The 15,000-nt window shown below is 43.5% G+C and overlaps 1 protein-coding gene across 5 annotated transcripts in view; it reads right to left on the reverse strand.

Annotated features, from left to right (window-relative positions):
• The window catches only part of bod1l1 (biorientation of chromosomes in cell division 1 like 1), an 18,922-nt gene that overhangs the window by 1,707 nt on the left and 2,215 nt on the right, over window positions 1-15,000 (reverse strand). The window contains exons 4-23 of one of the 5 annotated variants that reach the window (XR_015506592.1): window positions 14,641-15,000; window positions 14,351-14,500; window positions 12,974-13,122; window positions 12,762-12,858; window positions 12,564-12,684; window positions 12,417-12,471; window positions 9,883-10,315; window positions 8,322-8,467; window positions 7,030-7,314; window positions 6,562-6,955; window positions 5,056-5,123; window positions 3,765-4,970; window positions 3,369-3,697; window positions 3,210-3,304; window positions 3,027-3,129; window positions 2,194-2,249; window positions 1,917-1,965; window positions 1,630-1,713; window positions 1,446-1,528; window positions 1,150-1,219 (exon numbers count right to left, since the gene is read on the reverse strand). The exon at window positions 14,641-15,000 is cut by the window's right edge and continues 3 nt beyond it. Coding sequence is in view for 3 of the 5 variants with exons in the window: in NM_001442417.1 (NP_001429346.1) it covers window positions 1,150-1,219; window positions 1,446-1,528; window positions 1,630-1,713; window positions 1,917-1,968; window positions 2,194-2,249; window positions 3,027-3,129; window positions 3,210-4,970; window positions 5,056-5,123; window positions 6,562-6,955; window positions 7,030-7,314; window positions 8,322-8,467; window positions 9,883-10,315; window positions 12,417-12,471; window positions 12,564-12,684; window positions 12,762-12,858; window positions 12,974-13,122; window positions 14,351-14,500; window positions 14,641-15,000 (4,467 nt within the window). In the remaining 2 variants the exon portion in view is untranslated. 5 annotated transcript variants of the gene reach the window in all.

Genomic DNA, 15,000 nt, shown 5'->3' on the forward strand with positions numbered 1-15,000 from the left:
AATTAGATTAAAATAAATAAAAATGTAAATAAATATAGAATGTATATAAATACTAGCAAAAAATGGCTAAATACACTACCGGTCAAAAAGGTGGGGTCGTTTCTTTTTCCAAGTTATTTTTTAAAAATAAAATCATTCTGTTCATCAAGGCAACATTTATTAAATGTAAAAAATTTTTAAATTGTTAAAAGCTTAGTTATTAAATATTTATTTATTACTTATTTTATGTAATTTAAAATGAAATTATTATCCAGTCATTAGTGCTTTTATTACTATTAATATTAATAATAATAATACTAATAATAATAACATAAATAATAATAATAATATTATAAAAATAATAATATTTAATAATAAGAAGAATCATTAAATACTACTACTACTACTACTAATAATAATAATAAAATGTAATAATAATAATAACAACAATAATAATATAAACAATAATATTTAATAATAATAACAATCATTAAATAATAATAATATTTAATAATAATATAAAAATTAATAACAATATCAAATAATAATATTTAATAATAATAAACTAACCAATAATATTTATTATTAATAATAACAATCATTAAATAATAATATTTAATAATAATAATATAAATAATAATATTTAATAATAAAAATCATTAAATAATAATAATTAATACTAATAATATAAATAATAATAATATTTAATAATAATAACAAGCATTAAATAATTATAATAATATTTTATAATAATAATATAAACAATAATAATATTTAATAATAGCAATTATTAAATAATAATAATAATATTTAATAATAATATTTAATAACAATATCAAACAATAATAATATTTATTACTAATAATATAAACAATAACAATATTTAATAATAATAACAATAATTAAATAATAATAATAATGAATAATAATATTTAATAATAATAAATAATGATATTTAATAATAATAACAGTCATTAAATAATAATAATGATTAATAATATTTAATAATAATAAATAATGATATTTAATAATAATAACAGTCATTAAATAATAATAATGTTTAATAATAATAATCATTAAATAATAATAATATTTAACAACAATATCAAACAATAATAATATTTAATAATAATATTTAATAATAGCGTGCACACACACAAGCTCTCATACCCGAGTCATCAGTGGCGGAGGACGCTTTAGAAGGTCGTCCACGGCGAGCGGGTTTCCGCTGCTGGTCCTCCTGAAAACACACACGCGCGCACACACACACACACACACACAGGTTTGTTTCACACAGACCTCCATTGCTTTTCTCTTAGTGTCTATTGGCCCATCTCTAAACCAACTCTCACAGAAACAACTGCACACCATCACACACACACACACACTCTCTTACACACACACATATCCTCATACACATATTCGTCTGTCTGTCTCTGTGTGGGTGTATGTGTGTGTTTTCTCACTGTGGTCTCCTCCTCCTCCTCCTCCTTGCGCTCCTCCTCTTCATCACTGGCTTTGCTGGCATCCTGATCTCCAGCTGGACTCACTGCGACACACACACACACACACACACACACACACACACACACACACAGTGATTCCCCGCTGCTGCTGGAGGCTGTGCTCTGTGCTGAGACTTACACTGACCTGCGTCTCTCCTGTGTTTAGCGGAGGGTTCTGGATCCTCCTTCAGCTCCTCATCAGACCTCTTCCTCTTCAGCGCAGGCTTCACTGCACACACACACACACACGCACACACAAACCCACACACACACGCACACACAAACCCACACACACATGCACACACAGACCCACACACACAGCGCACAGCAATCTGTTGATTATATCTTACAAGTAACACACTAAATGAAATGTGAAATTCTGAATCTGTGTGTGTGTGTGTGTGCGTGTGTGTGTGTAATTTCATCACTTACCCGCTGGAGTGTCTCTAGTCTGAGCTGCGGAGCGTCGACCCCTGCGGCTCTGCTGAAAACAAAACACACACATTAGCACATCACGCACGCACGCACGCACGCACGCACGCACGCGCACACACACACACACACACACACACACACACACACACACACACATACATACACACACACACAATATCATTCACCTCATTATCAGGAAGGATGTCTGAATCTACTACAGCCCTTAATCATGTTTTCTCCAAACTGAAGAATCAGCCAATCACAAGCGACAAACCTCTTTTGGCTCCTCCTCCACAGCTGGCTCCACCTCTTTGGGTTGTGAAGCAGAGCCTTAATGAGAAGAAACAGAGAAGCAGTGAGAAGATGGCGTGTGTGTGTGCGTACATGTTCTCATGTATATAAGTGTGTGTGCATGTGTGTGTAAGTGTATTTGTGTTTATATGTGTGTGTGTGTGTATGTGTGTGTGTGTGTATGTGTTTATATAAGTGTATGTATGTGTACGTCTATATGTATGTGTGTGTATGTGTACATGTGTGTATATATGTGTGTACGTGTATATGTATGTGCATGTGTACGTCTATATGTATGTGTGTGTATGTGTACATGTGTGTATATATGTGTGTACGTGTATATGTATGTGCATGTGTATATCAGTGTGTGAGTGTATTTATATATATATGCGTGTGTGTGTATGTATATGTGTGTGTACGTCTATATATGCATGTATTTGTATATATGTGTGCACATATGTATATGTGTGTGTGTTTTTATATATATATGTGTCAGTATGTGTGTGTGCGTATATATGTGTGTATGTATCTGTGTGTGCGTGTGTGTATGTCCATATGTGTGTGTCTGTGTATGTGAATGTGTGTCTGTGTATGTCTATATGTGTGTGTATATGTGTGTTTTTGCATGTGTGTTTATTTGTGTGTGCGTGTGTATGTGTGTGTATGTCTATATGTGTGTGTATATATATATATATATGTGTGTGTGTGTGTGTATATATGTTTGTATGTGTCTTTGTGTGTGCGCATGTATGTGTCTGTCTATATGTGTGTGTGTGTGTGTGTGTGTTTGTGTATGTGTGTGACAGAAACTCTTACGTGTTTCTCTCTGCGGAGCTTCAGCCGCTCTGGATGATCTTCCTCTGCGTGGAGTCCGGCTCACTCTTGTGTCCTCCTCATCATCATCACCATCCTCATCCTCCTGAGACACACACACACACACACACACTTCAGCAAACAGCAGAGCAACAGAGACAGACAGAGAGACGGAGCAGAACTCACCGCTGCTGCTGCTGCAGACTCCTGCTCTCCACTGCTGCTGGGCGGAGCTGCCGTTTCTGCTGTTAGCGTCTGCGCAGGTTCATCTGTGTCTGCTGCTAGCATCCGATCAGTTTTGATTTCATCTGCTGTTAGCATCTGCGCAGATTCGGCTTCATTTGCATTAAGTGTCTTCCCATGTTCAGCTTCATCTGCTGTTAGCATCTGCGCAGATTCAGCTTCATCTGCTGTTAGCATCTGCGCTGAGTCTGCTTCATCTGCTGTTAGCGTCTGCGCTGAGTCTGCTTCATCTGCTGTTAGCGTCTGCGCTGAGTCTGCTTCATCTGCTGTTAGCGTCTGCGCTGAGTCTGCTTCATCTGCATTAAGTGTCTGCTCATGTTCGGCCTCATCTGCTGTTAGCGTCTGCGCTGATTTGGCTTCATCTGCTGTTAGCGTCTGCGCTGATTTGGCTTCATCTGCTGTTAGCGTCTGCGCTGAGTCGGCTTCATCTGCTGTTAGCGTCTGCGCTGAGTCAGCTTCATCTGCAGTTAGCGTCTGCGCTGATTTGGCTTCATCTACTGTTAGCGTCTGCGCTGAGTCGGCTTCATCTGCAGTTAGCGTCTGCACAGATTCAGCTTCATCTGCTGTTAGCGTCTGCGCTGAGTTGGCTTCATCTGCTGTTAGCGTCTGCGCTGATTTGGCTTCATCTGCTGTTAGCGTCTGCGCTGAGTCGGCTTCATCTGCTGTTAGCGTCTGCGCTGATTTGGCTTCATCTGCTGTTAGCTCATGTTCGGCCTCATTTGCTGTCAGTGTGTGCGCAGGCTCTGCGTTATCCATCTCCGCAGTTCCATCTGTTTCTGTTGTTAGCGTCTGCGCAGACTCCACTTCATCTGCATCAACCATCTGCACAGTTTCATCTTGATCTACAGTCTGCACTGGCTCGGCTTCGTCTGCATTAAGTGTCTTGACTGTATCTGCTGTTAGCGTCTGCGCAGGCTCTGTATCTGCAATATGTGTCTGCGCAGAGTCGGCTTCATCTGCTGTTAGCGTCTGCGCAGGCTCTGATGTATCTGCATCAGCAGTCTCCACAGGTTCATCTGTTTCTGCTGTTGGCGTCTGCACAGACTCAGCTTCATCTGCATGAATTGTCTGCGCAGGTACATCTGCATCTGCATTATATATGCGCATGGTCTCTGCAGTCGGGGTCTGCACACACTCAGCGTCATCTGCACTGTGTGTCTGCACATGTTCAGCTTGGTCTGCATTCATCTTGAGCACAGGCTCATTTAGATCAGCGTTACGTGTCTGCGCAGACTCTGTATCTGCTGTAAGAGTCTGCGCAGACTCAGCCTCATCTGCTGCATGTGTCTGCGCAGGTTCCTCTGCTGCATGTGTCTGCGCAGACTCTGCTGTTCCTGCACTGAGGATCTGCACAGGTTCAGGTTCATCTGACTCCTCCATCTGCGCAGACTCAGCTGTGGGTTCTGCTGGGTTTACTGTGGTTGGCGTGTGAGTCTCCGCTGTGTGTTTAGGAAGGGTCTGCGCAGGAGTCTCGTCTGCACTGGAGGTCTGCCTCTGCTCGGCTGCATCCTCAGTGACGGGTGACGCTGGTTCTGCTGCAGTGACGGGTTCTAGTGGTTCTGCTGCGTCTGCACTGGGGGTCTGCATTGGCTCGTCTGCTGCAGTGTTCTCCAGTGTGGGCTCTGCTGTATCTGCACTGAGGGTCTGCGCGGTGTCTGTGGTGTGAGTGTGTGTGTCTCTCTCCTCTTTCTGCTCATCCCCGGACTGAAAGAAGCATCAACACATAGTACACAACAGAAATCACACAGCTTCAGTCAGGCGCAGTGAGGTTATGATGTGATGAGCTCACCTGTGATGTCACTTCCTGGAGCCTCAGAGATTCTGTCTCCATGGGCTCCACTGTGGCGGCAGGTGCAGCTAGTGGAGATGAGGAGTTTAGTTCACGTGCTGATATTCGACATATTCGATATTTGCTGACAGTATATTATTTAGGACTGTAATTTTTATTAAAGCAACTGCCTAGCAACCACTCAGGAAACCCTAGCAGCTGCCTAGCAACACCTCAGCAACAACCTAGCAACCACTCAGAACACCTTAGCAACACCTTAGTAACCACATAGAACACCCTAGCAACTGTATAACAACGCCTTAGCAATGGCCTAGAACACCCTAGCAGCCGCCTAGCAAGCACCTAGCAACGCCTCAGCAACCACACAGAACACCACAGTAACCGCCTAGCAATACCTTAACAACAACCTAGAACACCTAAGCAACCGTATAGCAACACTTTAGCAATCATTCAGAACACCTTAACAACCACCTAGCAACATCTTAGCAACCCGCTAGCAACCACTCAGAACACCCTAATAACCACCTAACAACACCTTAGCAAAGGCTCAGCAACACCTTAGCAACCACTCAAAACACTATAGCAAATGCCTAGCAAAGACCCAAAACACCTTAGCAACTGCCTAGCAACTACTCAGAACACCGTAGCAACACCTTAGCAAGCAGCTAGAACACCGTAGCAACAACCTAGCTACACTATAGTAACCGCTTAGCAACCACTCGAAACACCAAAGCAATCACCTAACAACACCTTAGCAACTGCCTAGCAACCGTTCAGAACACCCTAGCAACACCTTAGCAAGCTACTAGATCATCATAGCAACCACCTAGCTACACCTTAGTAAGCGCTTATAAACACTCCAAGCAAACTACCAACCGCCTAGTAGCACCTTAGCAACCGCCAAACCACTCAGAACACCCAATCAGCACTCTACCAAACACCTAGAACATCACCTAGCTACACCTTTGTATCCGCCTAGCAACCACTCCAACCACCCTAGTAACCACCTAGCAACCACTCAAAAAACCCTATCAATCACCTAGCAACACCTTAGCAACCGCCTAGCAACCACTCAGAACACCCTAGCAACACCTTACCAAGCACCTAGAACATCATAGCCATCACCTAGCTACACCTCAGTAACTGCTTAGCAACCATTCAGAACACCCTAGCAACACCTTAGCAAGCACCTTGAACATCATTGCAATCACCTAGCTACACCTTGGTAAGCGCTTAGCAAACACTTAGAACACCCTAGCAACACCTTAGCAACCTACATTCTCTACCTATTTCTCTCTGTTTTTAAACTTCCTAAAAACCAATTCTTCAAACGTTCAGACGAGGTTTTCTCAAACCACCATAAAGTTTGTAGAGGAATCTAATCCCCCCTCAGACTGCTGGATCTGCATCACTGACCGTCAAGAGTAACTCAGAAACACAACTGGGAGAAACTCAATAATAATGTGTGTGTGTGTGTGTGTGTGTGTGTGTGTGTGTGTGCACTACCTGCATCAGCCGCAGCACATTCCGGCAGACTTCCTGCATCCTCTGGGTCCGTAGCAACCGTCTGCATGGCAACCTGATCATCTGCGGCAACAACATCGGAAGAGCGTCCAGCATCAGGACCCATGGAGAGCAGAGTGAGCGCCGCCTCCTGCATCTTCATATCGGCCTCCACGTCCCGCCGCACAGAGATGTCCATCAGGCTCAGGAGGGCGTCGGCCTCTGCTGACAGTGGGCGGGGCTCTTTTGGCTCCACCTCCTCATCCTCTGACTCGGGCGTGACGTCGCTTAGAGCGGCGAATGGGTCATCAGATACAGGTGTGGAGCTGGAGACGGCAGCGCTGTCCAGACTCTCCTCCTCGAACTTGGAGTCCTTCTGCACCTTCAGTTTCCTCACCTGTGCAGAGACAGAGTTATAGTCAATACTTCAATATATCATGGTGATGAAGATGGATGGATGGATGGATTCACCTTTGTGTCTCTCAGCTTCTCCTCCGAGGTTTTCTTCTCCTCTCTCTTATCTTCTGCAGGTTTACTCTTGGCTTCAGTTTTTCTCTCTGGTTTTCCTCCAGCAGGATTCTGGGATTTGGATCTGTGTTTCTCCAGCAGGGTTTTACTCTTCAGGCTGGTCTCTGGCTTGCGGCCGTCGCCCTCGGGTTCAGAGCCGGATTTCTGTGCTTGAGTTTTGTCCACTGATGAATCTCTCCTGTCGGCTCGCACCTTCAGCTTCTCCCCGGGTCTCGCCTCAGGGTGCGGCTGATGCATTATGGGGGAAAATCAGAATCACCATTATTTTTGTCAAAATGACAAAGTCCTTACATAAATGATTGATAGCCCCGCCCTAAATAAAGTCCTTCCCTAAATTATTTATAGCCCCACCCTAAGGACTGATAGCCCCACCCTAAATAAAGTCCTTCCATTAATTATTTATAGCCCCGCCCTAAGAACTGATAGCCCCACCCTAAATAAAGTCCTTTCATTCATTTTTTATAGCCCCGCCCTAAGGTCTGATAGCCCCGCCTTAAATGACAAAGTCCCGCAATAAATTATTGACAGCCCCACTCTAAATGACAAAGTCCCAATATAAATGAATGGTGGCCCCGCCCTAAATAAAGTCCTTACCTAAATTATTTATAGCCCCGCCCTAAGGACTGATAGCCCCACCCTAAATAAAGTCCTTCCATTAATTATTTATAGCCCCACCCTAAATAAAGTCCTTCCATTAATTATTTATAGCCCCGCCCTAAGGACTGATAGCCCCACCCTAAATAAAGTCCTTCCATTAATTATTTATAGCCCTGCCCTAAGAACTGATAGCCCCACCCTAAATAAAGTCCTTTCATTCATTTTTTATAGCCCGCCCTAAGGTCTGATAGCCCCGCCTTAAATGACAAAGCTATGCAATAAATAATTGACAGCCCCACTCTAAATGACAAAGTCCCACCATAAATGAATGGTAGCCCCGCCCTTAGGACTGATAGCTCTACCCTAAATGACAAAGTCCCGCCTTAAATAATTGATCGCCCCACCCTAAAGGATGGATAGCCCTGCAATAAATGACAAAATCCCGCCAAAAATGATTGATAGCCCTGCCCTAAAGAACTGATAGTCCCGCCCTAAATAACAAAGTCTCGCCAAAAATGATTAATAGCGCCGCCCTAAAGAACTTATGAAGAAACGTTGTATGAGGGGGAGGGGTTTTGGGTTGTTTTTTGGTAATCGTTGAATGCCCTATTTGACACTGAAACTGTGTGAAGCTCTACCTCTGGGTGACTCTTTGACCTCTTCAGCATCTCTTTAGGGTGCTTGTCCTTCTTCCTGTTGACCTCTGACCCCGTCTCGACCTCTGACCTCTCCTCCGAGGAGCCGGTGGAGTCCAGACGCCGTAGCAGCTTTGACTCACTCTTACCTACAGCACAAACACCTCATATCACCACAACAGTATGTACGTATGTGCCAATAACGATGCATTACGATAACAATGTATCACGATAACTGTATCATGTTAACGGTATATATAGTGATAACTGTATTTGTCATTATAACGGTGTATCATGATAACTGTATATATAAATAATTATAATGGTATATTTTGCGATAACTATATATATATCATTATAACGCGATAACGATGCATCTTAATAACGGTATTTTCTGATAATGACATATATCATGATAACGATGTATCGAGATAACGGTATCTATCATTATAGCGATATATATCACAACAACGATGCATCATGATAATGATATACATATTACGTTAACTATATATCAGTATAATGGTATATATCACGATGACAATGTATCACGATAACAATATATATCATGATAACTGTATATATCATTATAACGGTATATACCATGATAACAATGTATCACGATAACCATATATTTAATGACAATTGTCTATATTATTACAACAGTACACATCACGATAACGATGTATCACGATAACTGTATATATCATTATAACAGTACATATCATGATAATGATGCATCACGTTAATGATATGTATCACGTTAACTGTATATTTCACGATAACGGTATATATCATGATAATGATGCATCATGATAACGATATATATTACGATAAATTTATTTCATTATGATATACATCACGATAACTGCATATATCATTATAACGCTATATATTAAGATAACAGTGCATCATGCTAACGATATACATCACGATAACTGTATACATAATCATAATGGTATATATCACGATAACAATGCATCACGTTAAAGATATGTATCACGATTACTGTATATATCATTATAACAGTATATATCACAATTAGAATGTATAACGATAATGATATATATACACACCACAATAACTGTATATAGCATTATAACGATATATCGGTATCTATCACGATAACTGTATAGTATACTGTATATATACATATTACGATAAGGGTATATGTTATGATTATGGTATATATCATACTAACTATATATATATATATATATCATGATAATGGTATATATCATGATAACGGTATATCGTTATTTATATATAACACAGATAAATGGTATATGTCACGATAAAGTACCGTTTCTGTAAATTCAGTCAATTAATCGTTATATATAGTCGCCGCATGTAAAGAACTGTTTCCTGTTTACATTTTAAAGTATAAACTCATTCATATGTGATCATATTTCTCACTCTATTTAGAAATGTAGAAATAAAAAATTATTTTTAACACAATATAAAACACTTTTTAAAAACTCCGAAGTCTAACATGAGAATAAAAGACGTCGCTACATAAAACGAAATGTAAACACTACTTTCATCGTAATGTCTCCACTCTCACCACTTGTCTTGGGTTTCTCCTTGTCTTTTGCATCGGCGGCCATCTTTCCTTTCTTCAGGTTCGCTTCGTCCGCAGCTTCTGGTGTTTTGGTGTCTTTGGAGGTCACGGAGCTCTTCCTGTCTGGTTTGACCTTTGACCCCTTCTTCTCCTCTGCTCCTCCTTTCCCAGCTCCTCCATCTTTTTCGTCGGTGTCTGTGGACTTTCTGCTGTCCATCTTGAGTTTGTGTTTGAGCTTGTGTTCATCCTTTCGCTCTTTGTCTTTTAAGTGCACTTCCTTGCGAGCGGTTTTAGTCCTCTGCCGCTCCTCTGTCCCCGACTCCAGGTCCAGGATGAAGGAGTGAACGCGGTTTCTGTCGCAGAGTTTCTCCTCTGTGTCGGATTTCTTCCTGCGCTGCTCGTCTACACGCCCTGACCTCTGACCTGCGGGCTTTACCTGTGGAGACACACTAGTATTCACTACTGAGGGACTGACACTAGTGTTCACTACTGCGGGACTGACACCAGTGTTCACTACCGAGGGACTGACACCAGTGTTCACTACTGAGGGACTGACACTAGTGTTGACTACTGAGGCAGAAACACTAGTGTTCACTACTGATAGAGAGACAGGTGAGTTCACTACTGAGGGACTGACACTAGTGTTCACTACTGAGGGACTGACACCAGTGTTCACTACTGAGGGACTGACACCAGTGTTCACTACTGAGGGACTGACACCAGTGTTCACAACAGAGGGACTGACACCAGTGTTCACTACTGAGGGACTGACACCAGTGTTCACTACTGAGGGACTGACACCAGTGTTCACAACAGAGGGACTGACACTAGTGTTCACAACAGAGGGACTGAAACCAGTGTTTACTACTGAGGGACTGACACTAGTGTTCACTGCTGAAGGACTGATACCAGTGTTCACTACCGAAGGACTGACACCAGTGTTCACTACTGAGGGACTGACACCAGTGTTCACAACAGAGGGACTGACACCAGTGTTCACAACAGAGGGACTGACACTAGTGTTCACTACTGAGGGACTGACACCAGTGTTCACAACAGAGGGACTGAAACCAGTGTTCACTACTGAGGGACTGATACCAGTGTTCACTACCGAAGGACTGACACCAGTGTTCACTACTGAGGGACTGACACCAGTGTTCACAACAGAGGGACTGACACCAGTGTTCACAACAGAGGGACTGACACTAGTGTTCACTACTGAGGGACTGACACCAGTGTTCACTACTGAGGGACTGACACCAGTGTTCACAACAGAGGGACTGACACCAGTGTTCACTACAGAGGGACTGACACTAGTGTTCACTACTGAGGGACTGACACCAGTGTTCACTACTGAGGGACTGACACCAGTGTTCACAACAGAGGGACTGACACCAGTGTTCACTACAGAGGGACTGACACTAGTGTTCACTACTGAGGGACTGACACCAGTGTTCACTACTGAGGGACTGACACCAGTGTTCACAACAGAGGGACTGACACCAGTGTTCACTAATGAGGGACTGACACCAGTGTTCACTACTGAGGGACTGACACTAGTGTTCACAACAGAGGGACTGAAACCAGTGTTTACTACTGAGGGACTGACACTAGTGTTCACTACCGAAGGACTGACACCAGTGTTCACTACTGAGGGACTGACACCAGTGTTCACAACAGAGGGACTGAAACCAGTGTTCACTACTGAGGGACTGACACTAGTGTTCACTGCTGAAGGACTGATACCAGTGTTCACTACCGAAGGACTGACACCAGTGTTCACTACTGAGGGACTGACACCAGTGTTCACAACAGAGGGACTGAAACCAGTGTTCACTACTGAGGGACTGACACTAGTGTTCACTGCTGAAGGACTGATACCAGTGTTCACTACCGAAGGACTGACACCAGTGTTCACTACTGAGGGACTGACACCAGTGTTCACAACAGAGGGACTGACACTAGTGTTCACTACTGAGGGACTGACACCAGTGTTCACTACTGAGGGACTGACACCAGTGTTCACAACAGAGGGACTGACAGTAGTGTTCACAACAGAGGGACTGACACCAGTGTTCACTACTGAGGGACTGACACTAGTGTTCACTGCTGAGGGACTGACACCAGTGTTCACTACCGAGGGACTGACACCAGTGTTCATTACTGAGGGACTGACACTAGTGCTGACTACTGAGGCAGAAACACTAGTGTTCACTACTGATAGAGAGACAGGTGTGTTCACTACTGAGGGACTGACACTAGTATTCACAACTGAGGGAGAAACAGGATTGACACTAGTGTTTACTATTGAGGGACTGACACAAAGATTCACTACTAAGAGAGACAGGAGTGTTCACTACTGAGGGAGATACACAAGTGTTCACTACTTAGGGACTGACACTAGTGTTCACTACTGAGGGACTGATATAAGTGTTTACCACTGAGGGACTGGCACAAGTGTTCAGTAATGAGAGAGAGACACTAGGGTTCACTAGTAAGGGCCAGATAGGGAGCAGCTGGAGAATGAGGGCCCTTACCTCTTTGTTGAGTGAGTCTCCTTCAGTGTCGCTCCTCTTCCTGTCGTCCTCTTTTCTAAAGGAGAGAGTCAGTGAGAGTTTATTCAGCGCCTGGTCCCCTCACACACACGCACGCACGCACACACACACACACACACACACACACACCTGGAGTCTCTCTTCCTCTGCCGGCTCAGAGCCACCTTCTTCTCCAGGAACTTCTTCTCTTTTCGAGCCTCTTTAGCTCGAGGTCTTGCATCCGCACACACACTCGCCTGTTTCTTACGCTCTGCACACAGAACACATCAGAGATCAGAACACACACACACACACACACACACACGCGCGCACACACACTGGCAGTACCCTGCTCCTCTCTCTGGGCTGCTCTGAGTCTGCGCTTCTCCTCCATGCGCTCGCGGTTCTGCTGCCGCTTCAGCAGGCGCTCCTCTTTCTCTTTAGCCTGTGCAGACAAACACACCTTAATCAGCCTGGCCAGACTTCTGGAACTCTACACACTACGCATCAACAGCAGCAGGATAATAGAATATTGTGTGTGTGTGTGTGTGTGTTCTCACCACAGAGCGCCGCCGCTGCTCCACCGTCACCTCGTCATCAGAGTCGCTATAGTAACGAGAATACAGGAAGGGCTTGTGGACGTAACCCTGACGCACACCTCGAGGCTTCCTGTCTGAGCCGTCTGCTGGAGTCTTCCTGCCACCATCCTCTACACACACACACACACACACACACACACACACACACACACACACACACACACACACACACACACACAGATTTTTGGTATCGGGATCGGATCCTATATCTGCCGATATTCGCAATTTTGGTATCAGTATCGTATCTGTATCATGATCAGATCTGTATCAGATGATACTCAGAATTTTGGTATCGGATCTGTTACGGCCGATATTCAGAATTTTGGTATCAGGATTGGATCTGTATTGGCTGATATTCAGAATTTTGGTATCAGGATCAGATTTGTATCGGCCGATATTCACAATTTTTGTATCGGGATCGGATCTGTATCAGCCGATATTTGCAATTTTGGTATCCGGATTAGATCTGTATCGATCGATACTCAGAATTTTGGTATCAGGATCAGATTTGTATCAGTCGATATTCTGAATTTTTGTATCGGGATCAGATCTGTATCGGCTGATATTCACAATTTTTGTATCGGGATCGGATCTGTATTGGCTGATATTCGGAATTTTGGTATCGGGATCGGATCTGTATCGGCTGATATTCACAATTTTGGTATCAGTATTGGATCTGTATCATGATCAGATCTGTATCAGCCGATATTTGCAATTTTGGTATCGGGATTGGATCTGTATCGATCGATACTCAGAATTTTAGTATCAGGATCAGATTTGTATCAGTCGATATTCGGAATTTTTTATCGGGATTGGATCTGTATCGGCCGATATTCACAACTTTTTATCGGGATCGGATCTGTATCAGCCGATATTTGCAATTTTGGTATCCGGATTAGATCTGTATCAATCGATACTCAGAATTTTGGTATCAGGATCAGATTTGTATCAGTCGATATTCGGAATTTTTGTATCGGGATCGGATCTGTATCGGCTGATATTCAGAATTTTTGTATCGGGATCGGATCTGTATCGGCTGATATTCAGAATTTTTGTATCGGGATCGGATCTGTATCGGCCGATATTCGCAATTTTGGTATCGGGATCGGATCTGTATCATGATCAGATCTGTATCAGCCGATATTTGCAAATTTGGTATCTGGATCAGATCTGTATCTATCGATACTCAGAATTTTGGTATCGGATCTGTTACGGCCGATATACGCAATTTTGGTATCGGGATTGGATCTGTATTGGCTGATATTCAGTCGGTATCGGGATCGGATCTGTATCAGTCAATGTTCATATTCATGGTATCGGTGCATCCTTAGTCCTCACCCTCAGAGCTGATCTCTCCCTCCTCTGTGGATTCAGATGGAGCCTCATCCTCTTCACTGTCGCCCTCAAACGAGGACAGATCACTGGTGTGAACTGAACTCACTGTGATGTCGCTCAGACCCTCCAGATCTGAGTCCTCCAAGGAGTACTCTAAACACACACACACACACACACACACACACACACACACACACACACACACACACACTACTGTATAATCCAGACTCAACATTGCAGATGCTGTGATGTGACTGGCACACTGCAGTAAGGATAAGTGTGTGTGTTCTGACCTTCTCTCAGCCGCTCTCTGGTCTTCTGCTTGACGCTGGTGGGCTTCTGGGAGTCTGTCTCCGGGTTTTCCTCTCTGCTTTTCCCTGAGGACTTACTGCTGGTCTCCTTGCTGGCGTCTGCCTCCTCCTTTGGCTCCTCCTTTAGCACCGCCTCCTGAGTCTCCAGCTCTGCCTCCTTCACATGTGGCTCCTCCTCCTTTACCTGTGGCTGCTCCTCCTCCTCCAGCAGTGGCTCCTCCTCCTTCAGCTGTAGCTCCTCCTCCTCCTCTGGCAGACTGATGTCCATCTCCTCCACACTGAGCTCCAGGTTGGACTCCGCACCAGCACTCTCTGACATCTGAACATCAGCACTCCAACTCA

The sequence above is a fragment of the Danio rerio genome, chromosome 14 (genome assembly GCF_052040795.2).
Source record: "Danio rerio strain M-AB ecotype USA chromosome 14, GRCz13ab, whole genome shotgun sequence".
NCBI classification, from domain to species: Eukaryota; Metazoa; Chordata; class Actinopteri; order Cypriniformes; family Danionidae; genus Danio; species Danio rerio.